Source organism: Spinacia oleracea, chromosome 6 (genome assembly GCF_020520425.1).
Source record: "Spinacia oleracea cultivar Varoflay chromosome 6, BTI_SOV_V1, whole genome shotgun sequence".
Lineage (NCBI taxonomy): Eukaryota > Viridiplantae > Streptophyta > Magnoliopsida > Caryophyllales > Amaranthaceae > Spinacia > Spinacia oleracea.
Window position 1 is genome coordinate 37,984,750 of NC_079492.1, and position 23,791 is coordinate 38,008,540.

The 23,791-nt window shown below is 37.7% G+C and overlaps 1 protein-coding gene across 1 annotated transcript; it reads right to left on the bottom strand.

The window, feature by feature from the left end:
- Positions 1-8,105: 8,105 nt before the first annotated feature.
- LOC110799445 (uncharacterized) lies at positions 8,106-11,519 on the bottom strand. The gene is made up of 3 exons (XM_022004716.2): positions 11,098-11,519; positions 10,365-10,593; positions 8,106-8,863 (listed from the first exon to the last, which is right to left on the bottom strand). Exons 1-3 carry the CDS (start codon positions 11,386-11,388, stop codon positions 8,439-8,441), a joined length of 945 nt encoding a protein of 314 aa, XP_021860408.1. The 5' UTR covers positions 11,389-11,519; the 3' UTR covers positions 8,106-8,438.
- Positions 11,520-23,791: the final 12,272 nt, after the last annotated feature.

Sequence of the window (23,791 nt, forward strand, 5' to 3'; positions counted from 1 at the left end):
ATCTGCGAGCGGACATTAGCTGGAATGCCGGCCAAGGGATCTTCTTGCTCGGCACGGTCCCCACCCGATTTTGATTTGGACACCAAGTCCACAACCAAGGATGGCTTATCCACTACTTATTCACCCCCACCAAGGTGAACGTCTTCAAGAGCTTGCGACTCCTCCTTCTTGGCCAAGCGGCGAGGCTTAGGGCGAGGTTTCTGAAATGTGCTCGGCGTCTCCGATTCAGCCGGCGGAGCCCTCTTCCTAAGCTGCGAAAGGCCGGTGCCCTTCGCCCTAGCAACCAATTTTGCCACCTCCTTCGCTTGCTGTAAAAAACACAGACAAAAAGTATTAGGGAGCTTGGTACTTAGAAACAATCACAGATCACTCTCTAAGAAGTGATCCGTCATCGAAAAGGCAGCTTGTCAAAAATAAATGACGAGGCGAACTCTAGCAATCACAGGTCACTCTCTAAGAAGTGACCCATCATCGAAAAGGCCGCTCGTCAAAAATAAATGACGAGGCGGACTCTAGTGATCACAAGTTACTCACTAAGTAGTGACCCGTCATCGAAAAGGGCCCCTCGTCTAAAATAAATGACGAGGCAGACTCTAGTGATCACAAGTCACTCGCTAAGTAGTGACCCGTCAACGAAAAGGCCGCACGTCAAATATAAATGACGAGGCGGACTCTAGTATTCACAAGTCATTCTTTAAGTAATGACTTGTCATAAAAAAGGACCGCCCGCCCAAGTAGTAGCGGGGCACATTTAATTAAGAATGTATCAAAGTAATGATTAACCTTCTCCTCCAACTGGGCAGTAGCCTTTTTCGTCTTGGCCTCATAAATATCAGCCATCCAATCGGTCATGTCTCCCTTACCAATGTCGACATCCTTCAAATGGCTTATCCCTTCTTCTGCATTGGCAAACATGATTCATGGTCAAGAAAAAGAAAGAAGCGAAAATTCCCAAAAAGAAACAAAGACCTAAATTGCTTGGCCAACGAGCTAAAGGTGCCACCTCTAGTCATGGAATACCCTAGACCAGTGGCAGCTAAGAACGCCTCATCTCGAAGTTGGCTTATGTGCGGCAACCACTGAGCCGGCACATGAGAAGATTTGTCAGGCGTAAGTTGTTATGTGTCCGCCTTGAAAAGGACATTAATCTGATCCCACTCCGCGTCCGTCAAGGGAGGGAGTGCTTTGTCACTATCCATATAGTTGGCCGCTCCGCTCCAGCGACCCATCCTATAGTACATGTCCTTGTCGTCTGTGTGGAAGATGAGCCACCTCTTCCGCCACATATGCCACTTAGAGTTTACCTACCACCGTCTAATAGGTGCCACGACTGCTCAAAGTGAACCAACCTTTGGCGGCATTAGGAAACCGAGAAATAAAGACCAAATGAAGAAATGCGTTAAAAGACGGCTTAACGTTCTGCAACGCACACTTGGCAATGTAGCCAAAAACGCCGGCCCAAGAATTTGGGGTCAACTGGGCCACCCCAATGTTAAAGCCATCACTAGTACAAAAACGCTCATTTGCGTCGGTACAATTGCCTTGCTCATTCCAATGAGCGACGCAAAAATACACATTTTGATTTGTTAATATGCTTTGCGTCGGTGATTTACTTATCTATGACGCAAATGGACCCTATACAAGTGAATTTAATGATTTGCGTCGGTGATTAGTAAAACAGCGACGCAGTTTACTCGTGAATTACGTCACACGCGTATAATTGAATGACGCAAGTGACATTTTGTTATTTTTTCACTTATTTTCTCGCGTTAGATCCAGGTCGAATAGTCGAACTTTTCGCCTCTTCTCCTCTCCTTCTCTCTCATCCTCCTTTCCAAATCTCCATTGTCGGAACTCCAACACCTCCCATCTCACCTTCAAAATTTCAGAATCAACCTTATCCCTTCGAAGTCTTCTCTCACCAAGCCGCTCCTTTCTATTTAATCTGAAAATTCGAGCTCTCCGAAAATGGGAAGAGGGGCAAAACCCTAGGTTTCGGCGCGGGGAGAAAGGTGACATCCTGAAGCAGAAAGGCTTAGTTTTTGAAGGTTTTGAAACACACCGCACTACTGGATCACGAATTGTTGGTGTTGGAGCTCTAGTTTAACTCGCCGCCGTCCTTGGCTACCTTGATGCTCAGGTATCTTCTATGTCCTATCTTGATTTCCATGTTTAATTAATTTGCTTTGAATTTTTTAATATGAACTTAGGGTTTAGTTATGTTGGTTAGTTTGTGAATTCAAGTATTTTTTTTCAATTTTTTATATGAGTTTCGCTGTGCATTTGATGATAAATTAAGTGATTGATTTGAATTTGATGATAAATTAAGTGTTGAATTGAATTTGATGTACTGTGACCTTATTTATTTATTTATTATTATTGATGTTGAATTTCTAGATTTGTTAATTTTACATATAATTAAGAGAAATTAATTACATATTCTAATTTTCTACTCTACGGATTTATCATGGTATACATGTATTCACTAGTCTTCTGTTTAATTTGTTGATTTGATTACCCAGAGCATATAATAAAATAGTTTCTCGTTGTGTGGATTGGATTTATGTGGCTTTACCCTAAAAAATGTAGTGCAAGCTGAATGACGAGGACTTAAAAAGAAGGGGTGAACTCAGGTTAAGGCAACTGGAGTTCAATATGATTGTTGTATACTAGGCTAGGCTCTGCTACGGATCATGTGGCACTGGCTCTGCACTCTGCTGCTGAAGTGGCTGTCCATATCCTTGATCATCTTTACAAGACGCTAAATGAAACTTGTCTTGTCCAGGGTGGTGAGGTTGTTAAAACGTAACTAGCCCTTTTGTTTTAATTTTGGTATTTTAATATTTTTTGTTAATTGAGTGAAAAACGATGCAATTTTTCAGGAGGAGTCCTACAGGATGCTCCTTTATTTATTTCTTGGAAGTCTATTGCCATATATTGCGATCCTTGATAACTGGATATTTGAAGGAATTCTTGGCGATCCGTATAATGAGGTAATTCCATGAGAGGGCAGTGTCCATAATTATTAATCTAATGTTTCTTAGGATCTTTTATCTCATTAGGTCTATGATAATTATCTGAGAATTGCTTCTAGGATGTAGCTTGGGATGTATGGGAGGATGTATCCAGGGGTCGCAGAAAGGAAGAATACATAGGTGGATGTCAACTTTGTAATCTTGTCTGAGTTTAAGGTGAAAATATTTGAGTTTCAGTGGTGAACGTGTATTCTGGGATGATGAGATTCATGGGATCATAACAAGGGCCATTCTGTTATGTAAAGGTTGGTCTGTAATAGATTTTCAACTTGAAATTCCACAAAATGTTTTTAAGTCACATGTATCTTTAAGTCATGCTATATGTTATTATAGACCGTTATTTTTCTGTATCACCTGTTATAATCCGTCATCAAAATCATTAAGCATATTGATACAATTGAATTCACTATATAAGGATATTAAGATAAGATTTCACTCAGACATTTGGTCAAAAATAAAAATAAAATTACACTCATTTGTGATGTTTATTATTTAATTCGTAGTTCCATGAATTTCGAGGAAGAAGCTTGAATGATTTTTTTTTGTTTTGAAAAAAGAAATTATTTCTGGGTTTAGAAAGAGTAAGGTTAGACATCTGCATTTCAAGCAGTATTGTTGGAAACAAATGTTAATTTGAGCATTGTGTACTGTGATTTTGTTAAGTTCTATATTTCATTGACCATGGCCCTCTAATTGAGGAATGCTGAAATTGAAACGACTGTTAGTTGCATTGGTTCTTGCTGCATTGTGCTGTATCATTGAGGCACGGGCGATAGTGGCCTTAGATTCTGTAAAATTCTGAAATGTCTAATTTATCCAAGTGTTGGAGTACGGATTTGGGGCTTGGAAGTGTGGAATTTAACAACAAGAACTTTGGATTTGTGTACATTTTAATGTTTGTAATAAAGATTCTGGAGTTTTGGATTGTTGTATTCTATTGAAGTGTTTGTGTGTTTGCTGATTGTAGGTTGCATCTTGTTGAACCAACTAAGTAGAGGTGTTCTTGTTTTGTCTGTCCTTGTTCAAAGGCTGCACCAACTTCTTGTGGCGTTGCTTCTATGAAATGCAGCCGCCATGGAGGTAAACATTGCATTGTACACATTGGATGTGTTTGTGTCTCTACCTCTCTATGTCATACCCTAGCTAGTCAGTGCCAGGTTGCGGACTATCCCAGTGTCCAGTAGTGAACTACTGCAACATTCTTTGTTGCTTTTTGAAATAAGCAAGACTTTTTGAATGGTTTTCCATGTCCAATTCTTAGTAATATGAGTTCTTTTGATGGTTAGGTTTCAATTATTCATTTGAATTGGTTTACTGGTAGAATTTAGATGGATTTTTCTCTAGAAAGTTGGGGTCTGGGTTTGTTTGTGCAGCGTTCCTATGGGGCTTTGTTGTAGTTTGCAGTAGCTCTTTCATATATTGATGTTGATGTTCTTGCAAATCTGATGCAAGTATGGGATTTGATTCACATGTATCTTGTCATTTGATTCCTGACTATATTTATGTTAAGATTTCTTTGAAATACTAAGAGAGCTAACTTCTGTAGAAATCAGCTTGTGCTTCATTGGAGCTCAAAATCTGAGGTTAAACCTGAGTCAATTTATACTTCATTTTTTCCAAGAGAGATTTAATGATATTGTAGGTATTAGCCGTCGAAAACGTCTTAAACATGATTATTTGAGTAAGAAATATTGATTTCGTGTCCTTATTAATAAAAGATAATCTTTTATCTCTGTGGTGAAGGCTGCTAATATGCCTTTCACACTGAAAATAAAACTCTATTTCAATGTCAAACTCCTATGCCGTCCTAGTATGCTTTGGTTGTGCGTGAGCACCTATATTCTGCTCGTTTTTCTCCGTATTTCAAAGTAAATTTATTTAAATGTCTAATATAATGTAAATTTCTTTTTTGTTTTGACAGATCAGAAGCTTAAAAGTAAAGTCCATGAAATCGTTGGACGCGTCAATTGAAGATTCGGGTCACTTACCTCTGTCCCTATAGATCATTTGGTTTGTACTCTTCTCCCTGAACTGCTCTTGTACTGTGTTATATATGCATGCGTTTCATTTATTTGGTTTTATGTAAAGAAAAGTACCTTATTGAGTGGTAAACAGTTGGTACATCTCATGAATTTTTGGGATTATTGCTTCAGATTGGTATATTTGTGTACATTTGTTGTATACGAGATTTATTGGATTTGTTGTCTACTTTACACAGGATCGCTCTCTTGACTTCCATGCATTATGTGCACTATATGCTCTTATTGGTAATTTTTCATGTCTCGGATTACTGTTTCTTTTGATGTTAATATTTCTCTTGACATGTTGGACACGACATATTTCTCAAAGTCGTACTTATTTTTTATCCATGGACCAACATAGTGTGATTTTGTGCTGGACTGCTGAATAGATGATGGATGGTATGTAGGTATGAATTAGGTACTTCCACTAATTTTCATTTTTCTTCGTTCTTCTAGACAAGGTAGATATATATAGAGCTTGTTTAATCCATAAATAATTCACATAAGAGTTAATTGGATCTTATCTGAATTCATTAGCCTTTATAATATCGTTGAAAAATGGAACATATTTTAACATAATATAGTTATTGCTGTACCCCTGCTTTCAGTTTTGCATGATCAGAGAACCGCTTTGCTAGTGGCTGATTTTGTGAAGGTTGGTTTCTACTCACGATCTGTACACCAAAACCAATTTGACTGACATACTAAATGCACTTTTCTCATCACTTGCTATGCCTTGGCCTTGATTGTTGGGACGTTGCTTGATACTACACTGGAAGCAAGGGAAACATTAGAGGATTCCGGGCAGCAGCTATTTTTTTTTTGTTGGGTGTCAAGAGAAACCGTTAGATGGAATATATTGTTGTAGATATTTCAAGCTTTTGTATTGTAAGTCTTACTGATTTGATGTGGTTCTATTTAATAATATGAGTTGTCCATTTTACTATATAATAGGTTTCATTTTCATATATATATATATATATATATATATATATATATATATTAAAATGAAACATATTTTTTTTACAAAATCCAGGTTCCATCAGTCTTCTTCCTTCAGCGGGTAAAGTTCCAAGCCTTCAGTCTGTCAGGTACTTATCAAGACCCTTTTTTGGTCAAAGCCAAATGATGAATAGAAGGAAAGAAAGTCATTTGCGTCGCACATTAGCTTAATGTGCGATGTAAATGGCTTATTTTTTTGGCGCTAAAAAGGTCATTTGCGTCGCACATTTAGCTAATGTGCGACGCAAATGAGAGTCATTTGTGCGACGCAAATGACCTTAAATGACCGATGCAAATGAGCCATTTTCCACTAGTGCATCAAGCACCACCACCACAAAGGGGTGCGGCGGAAAACGCATGCCCAGTTTAATGGCGGCGGCATATACGGGGAACTCTCCATCAGCTAGGAGGCTCACGGTGGAGTCCAGGTCGCCAGCACCCTCATTTCATATCCTGGGCTGACGCACAGGTCGTCTCTAAGCTCGGCTCCGTGCTTGTCTAGCCATTTCATCCACCCTTGATCTGGATGAATGTCTGACGGAAGAAGGTGAGCCTCCTCCTTGCCACCCGGCTTGTCCAATGCCTTAGTTTTAGCCGGCGCTTCCTCTTGCGCTGCCTGACCCACCAACAAAGCCTCATCTACTCTTGTGCGATCAGAGGAACTGGCCGTCCCTTCAGCTCCCTGGCCAACATACTCGTCAATCTCTTGAAAGAGGTCGGCATATTCATCTTCGGGGGTCGGTTCTGTGGAAGAGTTTCTCTCAGAAGGTCCCGAAGCCTCGTCCCTCAGGCGTAAGCGGGTCGGATCTGCCGTTTGCTTTGTTCTCGCTATGCCGTCTGCATAGTTTTACAAAATACGGCTTAGGGAAGGTCGAGAATAAGGAAAAAGGACGATCGAGTATGTGCTCTGCCAATAATCACCTGCACGGCACTAAGAGCCTAACCAGCGCACGTCTATTGCAAGATTGACGTCCACCCACCAGGTTCAAAATACTTAATGCAAAAATTAACAAGTCAACGAAAACATATACGAAGAGACGAGACGCTAACCTTAATGAATCTGAGATGAAATCGGATGAGTTTTGTTGAAGAACAGGTTGAGTTTTGCAAGAACACGTTGAGTCTAGTGAAGAACAAGGTTGAACCACACGGTGGCCGGAAATCGCCTACTGGTGTTGGTTCCTCGTCGAAAATCACCTGTTCTTGGGCTCTGCAAAAATATAATGAGCGTGAAAAATGAGGAATTACCCATTTTTTTTTTGAGGGGCAGAAGTGAGATTCGTACACTTGTCACCATCTCACAAAAAGTCCCCAAGTGTCATCTGAACATCAAGAGTCAAGAAGGGACATCTGAAATATTGTTTCCAGAAATACCCTCCTTGAGGGGTAAATGTAGTAGGCAAAATTACCGTGCCAGATTGTACCAGTAAGATGGCAACACGTGGCACAATTCATGCCTCGTATGCAGTCTTTAGTCCACGGGAGAAAAACAACATGTCCCACTCATTGCCTTACAGGTGGATAAATACTTCCCTATTTGCATCCGTATAAATGATGTATGCCTTTTGGACTCTTTCACCTGGCACAAAAGCCCCAAAAGCCCATTTATGTCCTTAATCTACATAACTGCAAAGGAGAATAACACATGTCCTCTCCTCCAAACTCAGCCAATCATATGGAGGAGTTCTAGATCATTCCTTGTAAACCTAGTACTATATAAAGCACCAAATCCCAAGGACAAGGACATTAAATTCCCAACAACTACAAGTATATTATGCTCTGCCTTCTCTCTACGTTTTCTCACTTACTTAGGCATCGGAGAGGAATATTCTTATTTTGCAGGTCGGAGCAGAGACCGTGTCGTATTCTACCAATAACCTCCAAGTCATCACCTGATCGGAAAAACCCGACAACATCAATCGTGTTGGTGTCTTGTTTCAATATGGTCACAAACCCAGTTGACGTAATTTTGGCGATAATCCTCCACTCAAACATAAATGAAAAAACTAAAAATGCAACAATAAATTTGGTGAGAATCGACCCCAGGTCTGGAAACCAAAATAGTCTAGATACCCGGTAGATGTTATAGCCTTTAGCTTAAACACAAACCGTGATTTAAACTAGATGTATTGAAAGCTTAAATCCTTAATGCTTTCCAATTAACTATCAAGCCAAACATTACAAAAATGGAAGATTGCACATTTGCACACTACTATTTCAAAGCCATGGTTGGTATCTAAAGCCACACCTATATCACACATTCCTACCTACTAGTATTACATCCCGCAATATAATCCCTATACACTCTTTCAAGACTAAATGAAAGATCATGGAAAACGATACAAAATAGATATAAATCCCACCCATATTCGAGGGATTATTACACGACTGAAACGGCTTTCCTATGCATATCCATCAATGCCATTGTTAGCATAGAAGACGCCCTAGCCGGTTTGCTCGTTCTGTTCGAGTATGAGCCATTTGATGGTGCATTGGCCTCCTCTTTTCTCTCATAACTGGTGCTAAACCACTTTGCTTGCATGTATTTTTGCTTCCTCCATGGCCCCATATGCATTTTCTTATCCTTCATGCATTTCTTGGCGGCCGCGCACAAAATTTTGATTAAAGCCTTTAGTCTTTCGTTTTTCCCTACAAAAACCTCGGGCAAGCGACTGACTAATTGGTTATAATCGTCGCTTGCTCTAGCCATCTCAAAGTCCGCTCTGAAACTTAGTTCGACTATCACCTTTACTTCTCCCTTTTTCGAGCTTGAATTGTCTACTACATCAATGAATGTATGTTCACCTATAGATGAAAATGAGTAGCACCAAATTTAGATGAAAATTTCCACCAGCTTAAGATATGAAGTTATAGAAAAAATAATCATGGTAATCCAAGTGTTAACATTTTCGAAAATGATAAAGGTCGTGTCACAAGGATGACATTTTATGCTTATGTGCCATGATTTAAATTGAAAACTTAAATACTTTCTCCGTCCCAGATTAGTTATTACACTTACCTTTTTCGTCCGTTTCAGATTAGTTGTTATACTTCTAAATTAGAAATGACCCCACAATTATTATATTGTCTCTCTCTTTCCACAACTAAATATTATCGCAACTCGCGACCTTTATCAGTACGGCATCACCCATGCTAACATGTTTCTCTAAGGGTCACGACTTAAAACATTTTTCATAATCAAAAGAACGTACACAGAATACTAAAAAGTATTTTACAAAATAGCATTCACTTAAACCAAATCAGACCAGTCCTTATTTTCCCCCTTCGGTTGAACTAGGGGAGGCGAAGGGGTATTTCGCTTGATTCATGGAAGACAAAAGCCTAACATATTAGCCTTTATTTTAAAGCATATTTAAATTGTGGCTCAATAGTCAAATCAATCCTACTCAACTTACGTTGGATCTACATCTTAGTCCAAAAAGATCTATTTAGAGATTAAGAAATTCGGGGAGTAACAACCAACGAACAACTTGCTAATGTCGTCCCATCTGTGAGAAACATATTCCTTTCTTCAAATTGATGGACCAAAGTATAAAGACAAAGGAGGAAAAAGAAAGAAAAATTAAAAAATCTATTTTTGTGATTGTCATCATGGTACGTTCGCTTGAAAATTTAGCCAACTAATTGTTTTAAAATCAGTGTTTACTAAGGAACTAAACGAAAAAAAATCATTTGATTTATGATTAACTTTTAGCTTTCGCCTATATATCTATCTACTTTTCAATTCCCGCAGTCCTTGTTTCGATGTTTCTATTAAAAGGATATTTCCAAATATAAAAAAATAAGACTAGTTACATGTACGAGTATACCATCCTTGAATGAGATCTATACCAAATCACCAATTAGTCCACCTTATGAATTAGAGGCAACATTAGAGGCAGGTAGACCAGTAAAATTTTATCCAAAACTTGTTAAGAAAACCTATCAAATGAGTCAAATGACACATACCCAGCTCATTAATAACTTAAAAAACACTAAAATCTCCTAACTTTAATTTTGACCATTAAATGCATTGACTAATTAAGCTCTATTCTCTTCGCCTTATTTTTATTACTTATTAGATCAGATTAGAAAAATTAGATCAGATCATAACATATAGAAAAAGTAAAAATGTTCGTATCACATAAGACATCTAGACAAATTAGACTAGACTAAGTGAATAGAAAACAGTGTCAAACAAGTGATATTATTAATTTCGGATGGAGAGAGTTTAAGATCAAATGTTCAAATGCAACACGAACAACTAAAATAAACAAGGTACTCTGTATGAAGTATGAATTTTTACCTGAAGGAATATCCGGTGAACTTCGCCATTTAGTCCGGCAAATGGCACTGTTGTAACCGGCATTCCGGAGCCTACAAGACACCTCCCTCATCAAGCAACTTCGGCAATTGTTGTCGGCCACCGCTTTGCCACATTTACAATAATGCCCTTGAACTTGTAACTCTTTCAATGCCTCTTTTGTCACATTTCTCATTCCTGTTTCTAAGGATGTCGTACGGCACAATGTTGCCTGTAACAATTTATCATACAAAATCAAAGTTAACTTCAGATTTACAAACGTCTAATTATGCACAAAATAAAATTTATCTCACTTTTCTTTTTAAAGATTTCAAATAGGGAAATTGTATACATATCCCGTTAAAAGTCATTACCTTTATTCCTTTTTATTTTTCTTTAGGTATTCCGGTCTAGGTGTATTATTTTAATCTTTTCGACGGAGTAATAATGAAATAATTTAACTAAATCAAACATTAACTTCATGATTGAAGCATAATTTTGTCTTGAATTCCTAAATTAAAAATTTAAAATTTAACCCTATGACATAGACTGATTTTAACAACAAAGGTACTTTAGAAAACATATTAACTACTTTTGTTTCGTTTGTGTAGGGAGTTTTGCGGTTTTCCTAATCAAACAAGACTTTTTCATATAGGAATTAGGAAATAAATCCATGAAATTAACAAAAACACCCAAAAAAATTAAATAATACCAAATATTTATATAAAAAAAGTACCTGTAAAAGATTATGCTGATTTTCCCAAAAAGTCTTATTTTCTTCAAATCTATTCCCAGAATCCTCTTCCTCTTCTTCCTCATCGAAAATAGCATCACCCTCTTGGTGATAGCCTTCATTACTCGTCGTACTCTCAAGCGACCCCTCCAAAAACCCAAACACCGAATCCGACGAACTAACCGCTAACTCGTCGTAAAACTCCAACTTCTCATCACCAACGGAATTCTCATACGCCAACATCCGGCGCCCCACGGCCACCGGAACCCTCCCCGGAGGTCTAGTAATAGCCATCAATACAATTACCAAATTAAAGCACACGTGTATATATACTAGAGGCAAGGGGAGAAAGAAAGAAAGAGAGAGAGAGAGATATATTGTTGTAGGTTTATGTATTTTTGTTTACCACAAATTAATGTGTATTTTTGTGATCGTTATATATAAGGCGAGGGGATGATTAGAAAGTGGGTCCCATGATTTGGAGCAACATGTCGCCGCGCGTATAAGGTGAAGTATAGAGTAGACAGCTAAGGTCCACGTCAGACTGTTTACTCAATAATTTCCATTCCACCTCCTTTTTAGTTTTGGATATACTTTTTATCGGTTTTTTGATATGCTCGAATATTCTCAATTCTTACCTTTTTCTTAGGTTTTATCCTTGTTTCATTGATCCTATTTTTAAACTTGTTCTTTTTTAGGGGGGGAATCGAGTTGGAATATTTTTAAGAAATGCCTTGGATTTTCTTTTTTTTTTGTAATATTTTATCCGTTCTTGTAGTATGAACTATACAGTAACAGTTTGGATGACTCATTTATTGATGCACAAATTTGATTTTAAATATATAGATGCGATATGTGTGAAAATATATTAAAAAATAAATTATTATTTTTTTGTTAAATAGAGAGATTATATTAATACCAAACATTATTTGTAAAATTTCTCCACGGAAAAAGTAGATATCAAAATAATTAGGATATATTATTATTACGGAGTATATTTGTTTGATTGAATTTTATTATTTTAAAATTTAATTTGAAATAGTATGATTTATTCGTGACAATATAAAAATATGGCATAATAACATTCTTGAAAGAAAAAATAAATTATGTGATTAATAAGTAGTATATTTGGCTGCTAAAATGTTTGATTGTGACTTTCCTTTTCTGTTTTTGAATTTTTTTATGTTGTGATTACATCCGATTAACTAGTTAATATTCTTTTATGCCTTTTAATTTTATTTTACAATTAATGTTAAATAATTGATAAGTAGTACGAAGTATTAAATTTGAATGCATACTTTTTTTTTTATATCTGTTCGGGCTCCCCTGTGGGACCCATCTTTTTACACAAATTACCACAATACCCTCCTAGGGGAAATTAATACAAATACCCTCGAAGACAAACCCCTAGGTGGGCTCAGACCAGAGCTCAGGGGCCCATATCTCAGCCTCCTACAGGCCCAAGATTTCACACCCCTACACTTGCCCATATTTACTAATAATGTCATCCTGCATTACTATAAATATGTCTCACCTAATCATTACTCAGGTAGGTAACTATTCCCACACTGACTCTCTCACTACTTTCTCTCTCTACGAGGACTGACTTGAGCGTGGGAGAGGGTTTTCTCGGGAACCCCCCCGAGCCAGTTTACGTTTGCTCCCTTTTGTAGGAAAACGACAGCCGATTGGAGGAAAATAACAGCCAGGTTGACGAGTCTTCCCCTATTTTCACACTTAGCAATTTCTTCGCAGAAACAGTTGGCGCCATATGTGGGGAAGTCAATTACAAGCCATGGTTAACACTCGAAGAACCATGCAACACTCCTCCTCTCATCGATCAGAGTCCCATCTCAATTACATGTTGATGCCTACTTCGAAGAACGGAGATGATCACGATGGTGATCAGGACCATGAGAATCAACAGCCCCATGTCGAAGGTCACCCTGAGAACTTGGTCACCCGAAAGGATCTAGAGCATTTGGCTTCTCAAGTCAATGAGGCTATCCACAACCTCCAAGGAATGGTAGAAGGACCTTCAAGGAAACATCCAAACCACCCTACCAGCTCAAAGGTGAGCACAACATCTCATACCATCCACAGGGCACAGCCTCGAAGTGTGATGGACAGGCTAGGTGACAGGGGTGGGGCACAACCTCGCCCTCGCCAATCAAGCAGTCAAGATGCACGCCGGGTAATTGAAGATCGACAGCTGCACAGAGGAGACCTTGATGCTCAAGACCTCTTGCACAGGAGGCGCCTCAAACAAGCCAGAGAAGCCATCAGGAATGATAGGATCACCCGAGGTCTACCCCCCTCTAGTGCCAAGACTACGACCTTCGCACGAGACCACCCCACTCCTTCAAATCCAGTCAGACCGATCGAGGTCAGCTCCCGAAGGACATCTCTCAGGAGGCACTCACCTTCTCCCACAAGGAGACGTCACTCACCCCCTAGCCGGGCTAGAGGCCATTCCCCCAGGACAAGGGTTTCACTCCCCGATCAACAGTCAGGGGCTCATTCATCCTCTCATTGCCCTAGGTATCGTTCACCCTCAAGAATAGGAAGGAGCCCTCCACGCCGTGAGAGAACATACTCGCCTCTCCTAGAGAGTAGAGGTAGGCATACCTCCCCAAGGGGAAGATGGGACTCCCCTCCATCAAAAACTGATAGGCACATGCATACCTCCTCATTGCAAGAGGCTCTCACTCCCTTCTCCCAAGAAATAATGAACACCCTGAAGGAAATAATGCCCTTGGTCCAAGTATGCATTCTATGTTAAGTCTAATAAATGCGGTTCAGTATTAATTAACAAGTTAATAATTCAGTGAGATCAAGTGAGCTGAATGCCTAGCTAGTGGCCGCTTCAGTTCAAGTGGAATTAATGATATTAATCCACAGCTTACTCTTGACTGAACCCGCACTAGTAGAAAAAACCCTTATTGCAGCGGGCTTTTAGACCCCTGTTGCAGCGTACATCGTATGCTGCAACTGGGGGGCTTGCAACAAGTCTGAACTTGTTGCAGCGTACAATGTTCGCTGCAAAAAGTGATTTGTTGCAGCGGGCTTTTAGATGTACGCTGCAACAAGTGCCAAAAAATTGGCAAAATTTTGGACTTGTTGCAGCGTACATATATATGTACGCTGCAAAAGACTCAACTTTTTGCAGCGTACATTTATTTGTACGCTGCAACAAGTCTGAATTACTCAATTTTTTGCAGCGTACATTTATTTGTACGCTGCAACAAGTCTGAATTTTTACGAAATTTTTTTCCCTTGTTGCAGCGTACAACATATATGTACGCTGCAAAAAAGCACTTTTGGCGGGAAAATTCTAATTTTGTTTAGGGATACCTAGAGTGCCTTGCACCAAATATAGAAACCTGTCAAAACAATAATAGAATAACGCAACCTGTATAACAAATATAAAAACAACAACTGGAGTTTTGTATACTATATATCCCAAAACCAAAGTGCACATATTACATTTAAATATATGTTCCAATTTCAACATAAACATACATTTTAATATAAAATTTATTCTATAACAATTAAACCAACTCGATCAAGCGCGCTAAAGCCAATAATAAATACTTGCTGGTAAAAAACTTAGCCCATTGCTCACGAACCACATCAAATTCCTCGCATAAGGCGCAATCCTCGGAGTGTAGACCTTTACAAAAACAGAAATTTAAATTAAACATTAGATTAAATACAAATTAAATATCACATTTTAACATTCAAGAAACTAACGACAATGTCCTAATAGTCTAAAATGAGTCCTTAGGTTCTTTAGTTCAAAGTTGGGAGCGAAAATGTCATTTTAGCCTAAATATGACCTATAACGACCCAATGAGCCTATAGGTGCATAAATAGATTGGAACGAGTCTTAGATCGTTAAAATTATGCATCTTAAACATGTAATAAGTTTTAAATGAGTCCTTAGGTTCTTTATTTTAAAGTTGGGAGCGAAAATGCCTTATTTTAGCCTAGATATGACCTATAACGATCAAACAAGCATTAAATGGGTATAAGTAGATTAGAATAAGTCCTAGAAACTCAAAACTAAGCTTATTAATCATATAATAATTTAAAAATGAGTCCTTAGGTTCTTAAGTTCAAAGTTGGGAGCGAAAATGTCATTTTAGCCTAAATATGACCTAAAACGACACAATGAGCCTTAAATGGGCATAAATGGATTGGAATGAGTCCTAGAAAGTTAAAACTAGAATATAAAACATTTAGTAGGTTTAAAATGAGTCCTTAGGTTCTTTAGTTCATAGTTGGGAGCGAAAATGTCATTTTAGCCTAAATATGTCCTATAACGACCAAACAAGCCTTAAATGTGTATAAGTAGTTAGAATAAGTCTTAGAAACTTAAAACTAAGCATATTAAACATGTAATAAGTTTAAAATAAGTCCTTAGGTTCTTTATTTTAAAGTTGGGAGCGAAAATGCCTTATTTTATCCTAAATATGACCTATAACGATAAAACAAGCATTAAATATGCATAAATAGATTAGAATAAGTCTTAGAAACTTAAAACTAAGCATATTTATCATATAATAAGTTTAAAATGAGTCATTAGGTTCTTAAGTTCAAAGTTGGGAGCGAAAATGGCACTTTAGCCTAAATATGACCTATAACGACACAATGAGCCTTAAATATGCATAAATGGATTGGAATGAGTTCTAGAAAGTTAAAAATAAGCATATAAAACATTTAGTAAGTTTAAAATGAGTCCTTAGGTTCTTTAGTTCATAGTTTGGAGCGAAAATTTCATTATAATAATAGTGAGACATTTATCGAAATAGAACTGTAAAAACCAATATGGAACAAATAAAAATGAAAGTCTAAAAAAGTAATTTGGGACATAGGGAGTTTTTTTTTTTTTTTTAAAAGTGATGATAGTGTTCCAACCATAAAAAAGTTCCCATTTACAAGAAAGTTGCATTCGCAAAAAGGAGGCAGAAAAGCAAGTGGTGAGAACATAAAATAGAAAAGACCATGACAATGACTAAGGTTATCCTGTAGCAAATATCAGGGGAAAGGATATACAAGTAATAAGGAAACGAACCTCCAATGGAAAATATTCCAGCATTATTTATTAGTACATGCAAAGGTCCTAATCCTGCATTCCAGGCTTCTGCAAATTGCGCAACAGAGTCCAAAGATAGCAAATCAAGTTCCATAACCTACAAAGGAAGGATTAAAAGCTAATCTTTCAGCAACGAAGTAGTGTTGGATGTAAAATGAGACTTCTATCTTTTCTCTCCCCCATTTATAGGGAAGAAAAACATAAAGTCCTCTAATTAGTTGCTCGTACTAAAACCCCAGAATATCATACATGCCAACGATGAAAAAGTTGAATTAACACATATTCAGTAGCACATAAAAAGGGTGGCAAACAAAAACAATGAGAAAGAATTAATTTACATATATGCAATGTTTCACAATAAAACGAACTGTCAACGATGTCATTGTTTGACTCAACTTATTGCCTGACTTATCTGAACGTATTTAAAATTATCAGAAATTATTTGAACTTGTTTAAAAGTATCTGAAATTGCTTCTTTGTTTGTGAAATTGTCTGAAATTGTATGAAAAAACCTCATTTTATTTGAATTTGTCTGAACATGTTTTGTTGAAATAAAACGAAAACATTAAAAAACATGTAACCAAACAGGGTGTCGGTGTCATACCAATTACCTGGATAACAGAAACAAGAAACTTCCCTGGACATAATGTCTAAGACAAATCAAACAAGTTCTTAGTACCTCAATATTTAGAGGAAGGCCTTTCCCAGACCAGTCAGTTTACCATTTTTGGATCAGCTCATTAGCTGCTTTAGGATTCCTCACAGCCATGACAACATGTGCACCAGACTCTGCCAGTTGCCTAAAGATATAACAAAACAATCACACGGTAAGAAAGTGATCCTTGGGTCATTTGTTCAGTGATTCTTAGCTCATTTATTCAAGTATAGAGTCTACAGTAGTATTTCTAGAGTAAAAAACATTGAATATAATTCACTATGTATATACTGACACCAATTCACCAATAACAGTTGAAGGTATGGGTCTGATTCCCGCAATCCCACCTCCATCACTTGCCTCTCCATCGCCATTTCCCATCCATCCCCCATGTCATATTACCACAGATAAGCACACAATGAAAACAAAAGGAAATTACATACTGCCTAGGACTAGGGGACTCCAACAGTCAAACAGCCTGAGCATGTACACCTTGTTATCTTAAAGAACAAGTTATCATTTCTCTTACTACAAGAAAATCAACCTTATCCATACACCTACCATATTGCAACCGGATTAGGTACTTATGGAACTGAAAGTCCTAAATTCTGAAATTATGCACAGCAAAGATTAACATATTTTACATCTAGTTCACAGAACCAGCTCAGAGAAGGCAAGTGAAAGAAGAAACATTAAAACTGAAATACAGGAAAATTATGATCTCTTACCCTTCATACTGCGATATTGCCAATATTAGCAAATTTGCTATCCTCATAAATAAGGGATCCACCCATTGCTGTCTCAACCCACAAATCTTCTGCCAATTTCACACAATTGTACCAATTTGTCACGAAATTCAGTAAAAGAAAACAAAAACTAGATCAAATCGTCCTACAAAAATTAGATTAAATCAACAACTCTCAAACGAACTGGACAGAACAAATATTACACAGAACACATTTCCACAAATCACGATCGTGCATCTATGATTAAAACCCCAAAAAAATCATTTGGAAGTATCTTATACTTAACAAACCCAAAAAAAACCCAATCATTCGAACACACCCTAAAAGAACTCAATCATTCGAACAAACCCTAAAAAAAACCAATCATTTCCCCCAAACAATTAACGAAATGGACCAAAAATAATAGGTATACACCAACATACAAAAAGTTGCTAAATCAACTCCAGATCTGGCGATTTGAACCATACACAAACCCCAACACCACAGACATGTTAATTGACGAATAGATTAGAAATATACCTGTGCAATCGACGACGTTTCTTACGAATTGAGATAGCAAAGACAAACGAACTATAGGAGGAGATAGAGTCTGGATATAGCTTAGTTTTCCGAGCAGGGAATGACTTCGCCGGTTGTTTTTTCGAGTAGGGAACCACCAGTGAGAGGCGAGGAAGTTAAATAGACTCTTGCTGGAGTACCACCGGCGACGGGCGACACCCAGCGGCGACGACCACTGGTGAGAACCACCGGCGAGAAGCAGGGTAAGCCGAGAGAAGAAGAAGGGAGTACTGAGAGTACGTGGGATATTCGCTGCTATGAGATTTGAGATAGAAATGTTTGGTCTGAGTTAAAGTTGCAGCGAAAAAAATTTACAAATATGTTATTGCAGGGGGCTTTTACCATGTACGCTGCAAAATAAAAGGCCTATTGCAGGGGGCTTTTATTATGTACGCTGCAAAAATCTCTTTTGCAGGGGGCAATTAATTTGTACGCTGCAACAACCCTTTAAAGGGTTTGACCCGCATTGACCGACTGGTTGTTGAAGCGTATTAATACTTGTACGCTGCAACAAGGGGGTTGCAACAAGGGTTTTTTCTACTAGTGCCGTAGGGTCACACAAATAGTACGTAAACGGATCAAGTATTTAATGGCATTAAATACTCCATCTATGGATATTCGGAATCGACGGATCTTGGTTTCAGTGGGAGCTGAGATCGTCACATGCAAGAAATGAATACTCCGGAAACGATGATATTGCCGGAAACGGAAATATGGATCGTATCGGAAATATAAATATTATCCAAGTCGTAGATGTTGCCGGAAACGGAAACATGGTACGTATCGGGAAATATTATCGGAAATGGAAATATTGCCGGAATCGAAAATATTGCCGGAAACGGAAATATTGTCAGAATCGGAAATATTATCGGAATCGGAAAATAATTCCGGAAACGGAAATATTTGTTCGAAACGGAAATTAATTCCGGAATCGAAAATATTAAATATTGTTCGTATCGGAAATAAATTCCGGAATCGGGAATTTAATCGGAAGCGTATCGTACGAATAAGCATCGGACGAGGCCTGCCGGACGAGGGCCCAGCACGAAGCCAGGCCATCGCCCAGCAAGCCAAGCGCGCCACACGAACAGCCAAGGCCACGCCAGGCCCAGCGCAAGGCCAGGCCCAGCAGGCCGTGGCAGCGCGCGCAGCTGCGAGCAGTGGGCTGCGAGCATTGCTGCAGCTCGCGTGGCTTGTAGCTCGCGTGGGCCGTGCGGCCGTGTGGGCTGTGCGCGGGCATGGCCTGCACGCTTGCGGGTCATGCTCGCGTAAGTGTTTGTGTTCGCATACGAAACCTAAAACGTGCAGAATTCGTTTGATGATTAAATTCCTAATTCTATTTGATAAATTAATTAAATAAGAGTTTTATTATAATTCTAATTTAATTAATTCGTATCCTAATAGGATTCCAATTCTCTTTCCATATCCCTATAAATATGTGGCCTGGGTTCACAATTTATAACGAGTTATTCAAGTATTCAAAGTGAGTTTTTGAGAGAAAAATTCAGTCACACATCTTGCTCAAAAGTGCCGAAAATTTATAGTACCTTAGGGGCGATTCTAGTTGGTCAATCTTAAGGCGGATCCGGACGTGCTGTGGACTATCTACGGAGGGACGACACTTGGAGTCCTAAAGACTTGTTCTTGTTCGGTTCGGGCGCAGCTAGGGAAGGCACGCAACAAAGAGTATGCATCTAAACTATGCTAAATGATTATGTGTAAATAATATGTATTCCTGGCTTAATGGTTGTTTCCGCATGATTTATGAATTGTCATATGTATCATAACCTAACAGTGGTATCACGAGCCTCTTATTATTTTCATAATATAAATTGCATGAACATGGTTAAATATTACAAATTTGCAAGAATTAAAAGGGGTGATTAATTTTCGGAATTGTTAATTAATTGCAAATTGCGTTTATTTAATTATACGTACGCAGTTTTTCGGCAGTTTCTTCGTTACTCATCCAAATCGAGTGATTTTTGTGTCAATTCCGCATGTAAAAGGCATTCTAAAATTTTGACAAAATTAATATTTTTCTGTCGATCCCAGAATTCTCAAATTCGAAGCCTAACTATGACTTTTCGAAAGTTTTAGTTTTTCGAATGCAAAATTTCGTAAATTTAAGATGTTAAATTAAATATTTGCGATTCTTGTTGATAAATCTTGAATTTTTGATTGACCTACTGTATATGTTTAACAAGTTTGAATGCCTAGCCTTGTTAATTATGCAATCTAATTTGTAATTATGATTAATTTGTTGAAAATTAGAATAATTTAGAATTAATTTGATTTTCATAATTAATTATGATTTAATTAGATACCTATGATTAAAAACCACCATAAAAATAGTAAATTTATGATAAATTTTAAATTTTTATGACCTAGGCTTGAATCCATGATAATCGGAAATCAATTGAATAATAAATTTTCGATTTTTTCGCCCTAAAATTATGAAATTAATATTAATTTATTAATTTGTCATTAATTTTAAATATAAATTTTAAATTTTTATGCGATTCGTTCATATAACTTGCACGCACAAAGCAATGGACGCTTCGTGTTACCCTTAAGGGGTGTTGTATAGTGCGGGCATGCGACGACGAGCAAGGGAGCTCGTCGCCCGTGCGGCACGAATGCAATGAGCAAGGGCATGGTGCACGAGCACAAGGCAGCAGCCCTGCCTTGTGTCGTGGGCCACGAGCTATGGACGAATGGGCATGGGCGAAGGCAAGGCACGACAGTCGCGTGTGGGCAGCAAGCGAGCTGCGCCACAACGCGCACTGCCTCGCGCAAGCGCGCGCAGCCTCGCGCGCAGCGAGCGCAAGCTCGCATGCCACGAGCGCTGCGCCCAGCGTCGATCGCGCGCAGCGAGCAATTGCTCGCGCACAGCGAGCGATGGCTCGCGTCCATCGAGCGCTGGAGCGCGCGCAGCAAGCGCTGGCGAGCGCGCACAGCGAGCGATGGCTAGCGTGCATCAAGCGCTGGCGCGTGCGCAACGAGCACCAACTTGTGCGATGGCTTGCGATGGGTAGATGCAGCAGCTATGCGACGAGCGCATGGGCTGCGCGCACATGGCCAGCGATGGCTGTGTGCGTGTGGCCCATGGGCGTGCGATGCGTAGGGTGTTTGCATTACAATTAGATCGTTTTGAATGTTTAATTTGAAATTTTCAGTTTACGTAATTTTAATTAATTTTAAAATTAATAATTTAAATTATTTTCTTGGATTTTAATTTTGAATATTGTAATTATAATAAATTTTATTTATTCTAATTATTTTACTAAAATTAAAATCATGAATTAATTTAAATACGACTGAAATTAAATTAAACTTTTGGATTCAATTATAAATTTATATGAGCTTTAAATTTTAATTAAATTTGTATGTTTCCGGTTAGACTAGAAATACATTTTTATGTTTAAAATTAGTAAAGCATATGAATTTATTGGTTTGAGTGGGAGCCCTTTTTAGTCATAAACTCTTGATTAGGTCTACAAATCCTTAAGGTTAAAACAACTTGATTAGAATTAATAAGGACTGAATAATTGGTAGATTATTGGTGCCCTTGATTAATTGCTGCAAATGTTTACGTGATGCATAATGTGTTTTACTAACCAGCTATGTGGGCCATTCATGATAATGAATGGGTGAATGGTATATATTGTATATGTACTGTTTTGCAGGTTATGAAGTGACTAGTATGGCCCAAATAGGATAGAAAATATGGTCTGCGTACCATTAATTTGAATGTAATTGGTCTAAAGTACCAAAGTCGTTTTTCAATTCAAATATGGTCTGCGTACCATCAAATAGTTGTAATTAGTTTTAATTATAGCTTATCCTATTTGAAGAAAATGGTGTCTCCCACGGAGATTTTCAAGACGGACTTTGAAGTTAAAGCTTCAAGATGAAGTCGGGCCATACTAGATCACATTTATCTTATGCATGTTTTAAGTTATTTATTGCTTTTAAATATGTCTTAAAATGCATGAGATCAAAAGCTTGATTATGTTGCATGATTAAGGATTTTAGTTCACTTAAAATCTAACCAACATAGTAAGAGCCTTAAGTTCCAAACTTAAAAATTGAGTTAAAAGGTGCCATGCCAAAATATACACTTGCTTGGATATCCTTTACATCAATCTAGTAATAGTTTTCGCTCAGCGAGGTGTTACTTATTGGTCCTAAAGGGGCAAGGTACACAAATAATTGTGAGTACATGTTAGTTTTGGTGAAACTCAACGATATAAGTAAGGAGTCCTTTTATGTCGTGGCAAAATCGATAGGTTTACCTAATAAGTTCTTAGACGTACCTATCAACCAAGAATAGTTTCTAGACTATTAGCAAAAGGCTTTTGCTTACCTAAGATGTTTTAGGATTAAGTCGACAAACTGTGCTTAGTTCTTCAATGATTTTAGGATCTTGGAATCATTTTATTCACACCTGCCGGAACACATAATTCGAATAAAATGCTAATGACTTGTTTAAATTGCATGATTGCTTTAATTTTCAAGTTATTACTCATGATAAATGTTTAGACTTTGCATGCTTCAATGTATGTTTTAATTATTGTTTATAATTAAATATCTTGCACTGCAATAAATCCTTTTAGAAAGGTAACAGTAAATTTCCTCGATTGGTAGTGAATCCAAGAACGATTCACGGAAATGAGAGAAAGTGAGCAATTTAAAATGTACGTTTCTTATAGCGACTTTTATGGTTGTTTTCAAACATCAAAGTCGAATGGCAAACCAATTGGTGCTTGTGAATTCAAAATACACTGTAGTTTTGAGATCATAAAGCATTGAGTTTAATACGCTCAGCTTTACCAATGGTTAACAACCTAATATCTTTGTCCATTTAATTCTCGAATGAGTCTAGTCCCTAGACATTCGAATAGATCGATGCTTAGAGAACTTTAGAAGCTTCTGGTAAGATCATCTAGTTGAAACTTAATATTCAACATAAATTAAATGTTAAGAACCTTGTTGGGGTGACATTGGACATGTCTAACAAAGTATAAAAGTCAACACTAAAGAATTCAATTCTTAAGACTATAAGAAAGGGTACAAGAAATAGGAAAACGAGGAACAAATGAAAGGAATTTACGATTCCGTTTCTACCTATAAGTTTATGTTTAAAGAGAAGTGACCTAGCAATCAAACTTCCTTGGTATCATATACCGCTTGAGGTTCTTACTTCGGTAATAACTCAAACAATGGAAGCTAGGCTACACTAATGACCTACAAGTGGGAAATGAAGCATGGCAATGCTACATTAGTTGTAGGGTCATCTAGTTTGTTTTAAGTCCTTTCAAGGCTGGAACTCAATGGCTATTTTGTTCCATAATCAGGATACCTAAATTTCTGCTTCAAACACAGAAAGACTCACATTCAGAAGAACAAAAACAATGTTTCTTTGTTTGTTTATTTGAATAAAATGGTCATTTACGGGATGAGTCAATATGCTTGATTAAAACAAACAACTCTTTAACAATAATAACTTTACTAGGTTCAAATCAAACCCTTGATTTGAGTTCCATTAATCTTTGGCATTGTTGCTTAGACCATATCAACAAGTTAACATTCACAAACTCTATTTTAATGGACTTTTGAAAGTTAGTTGATTTCGAG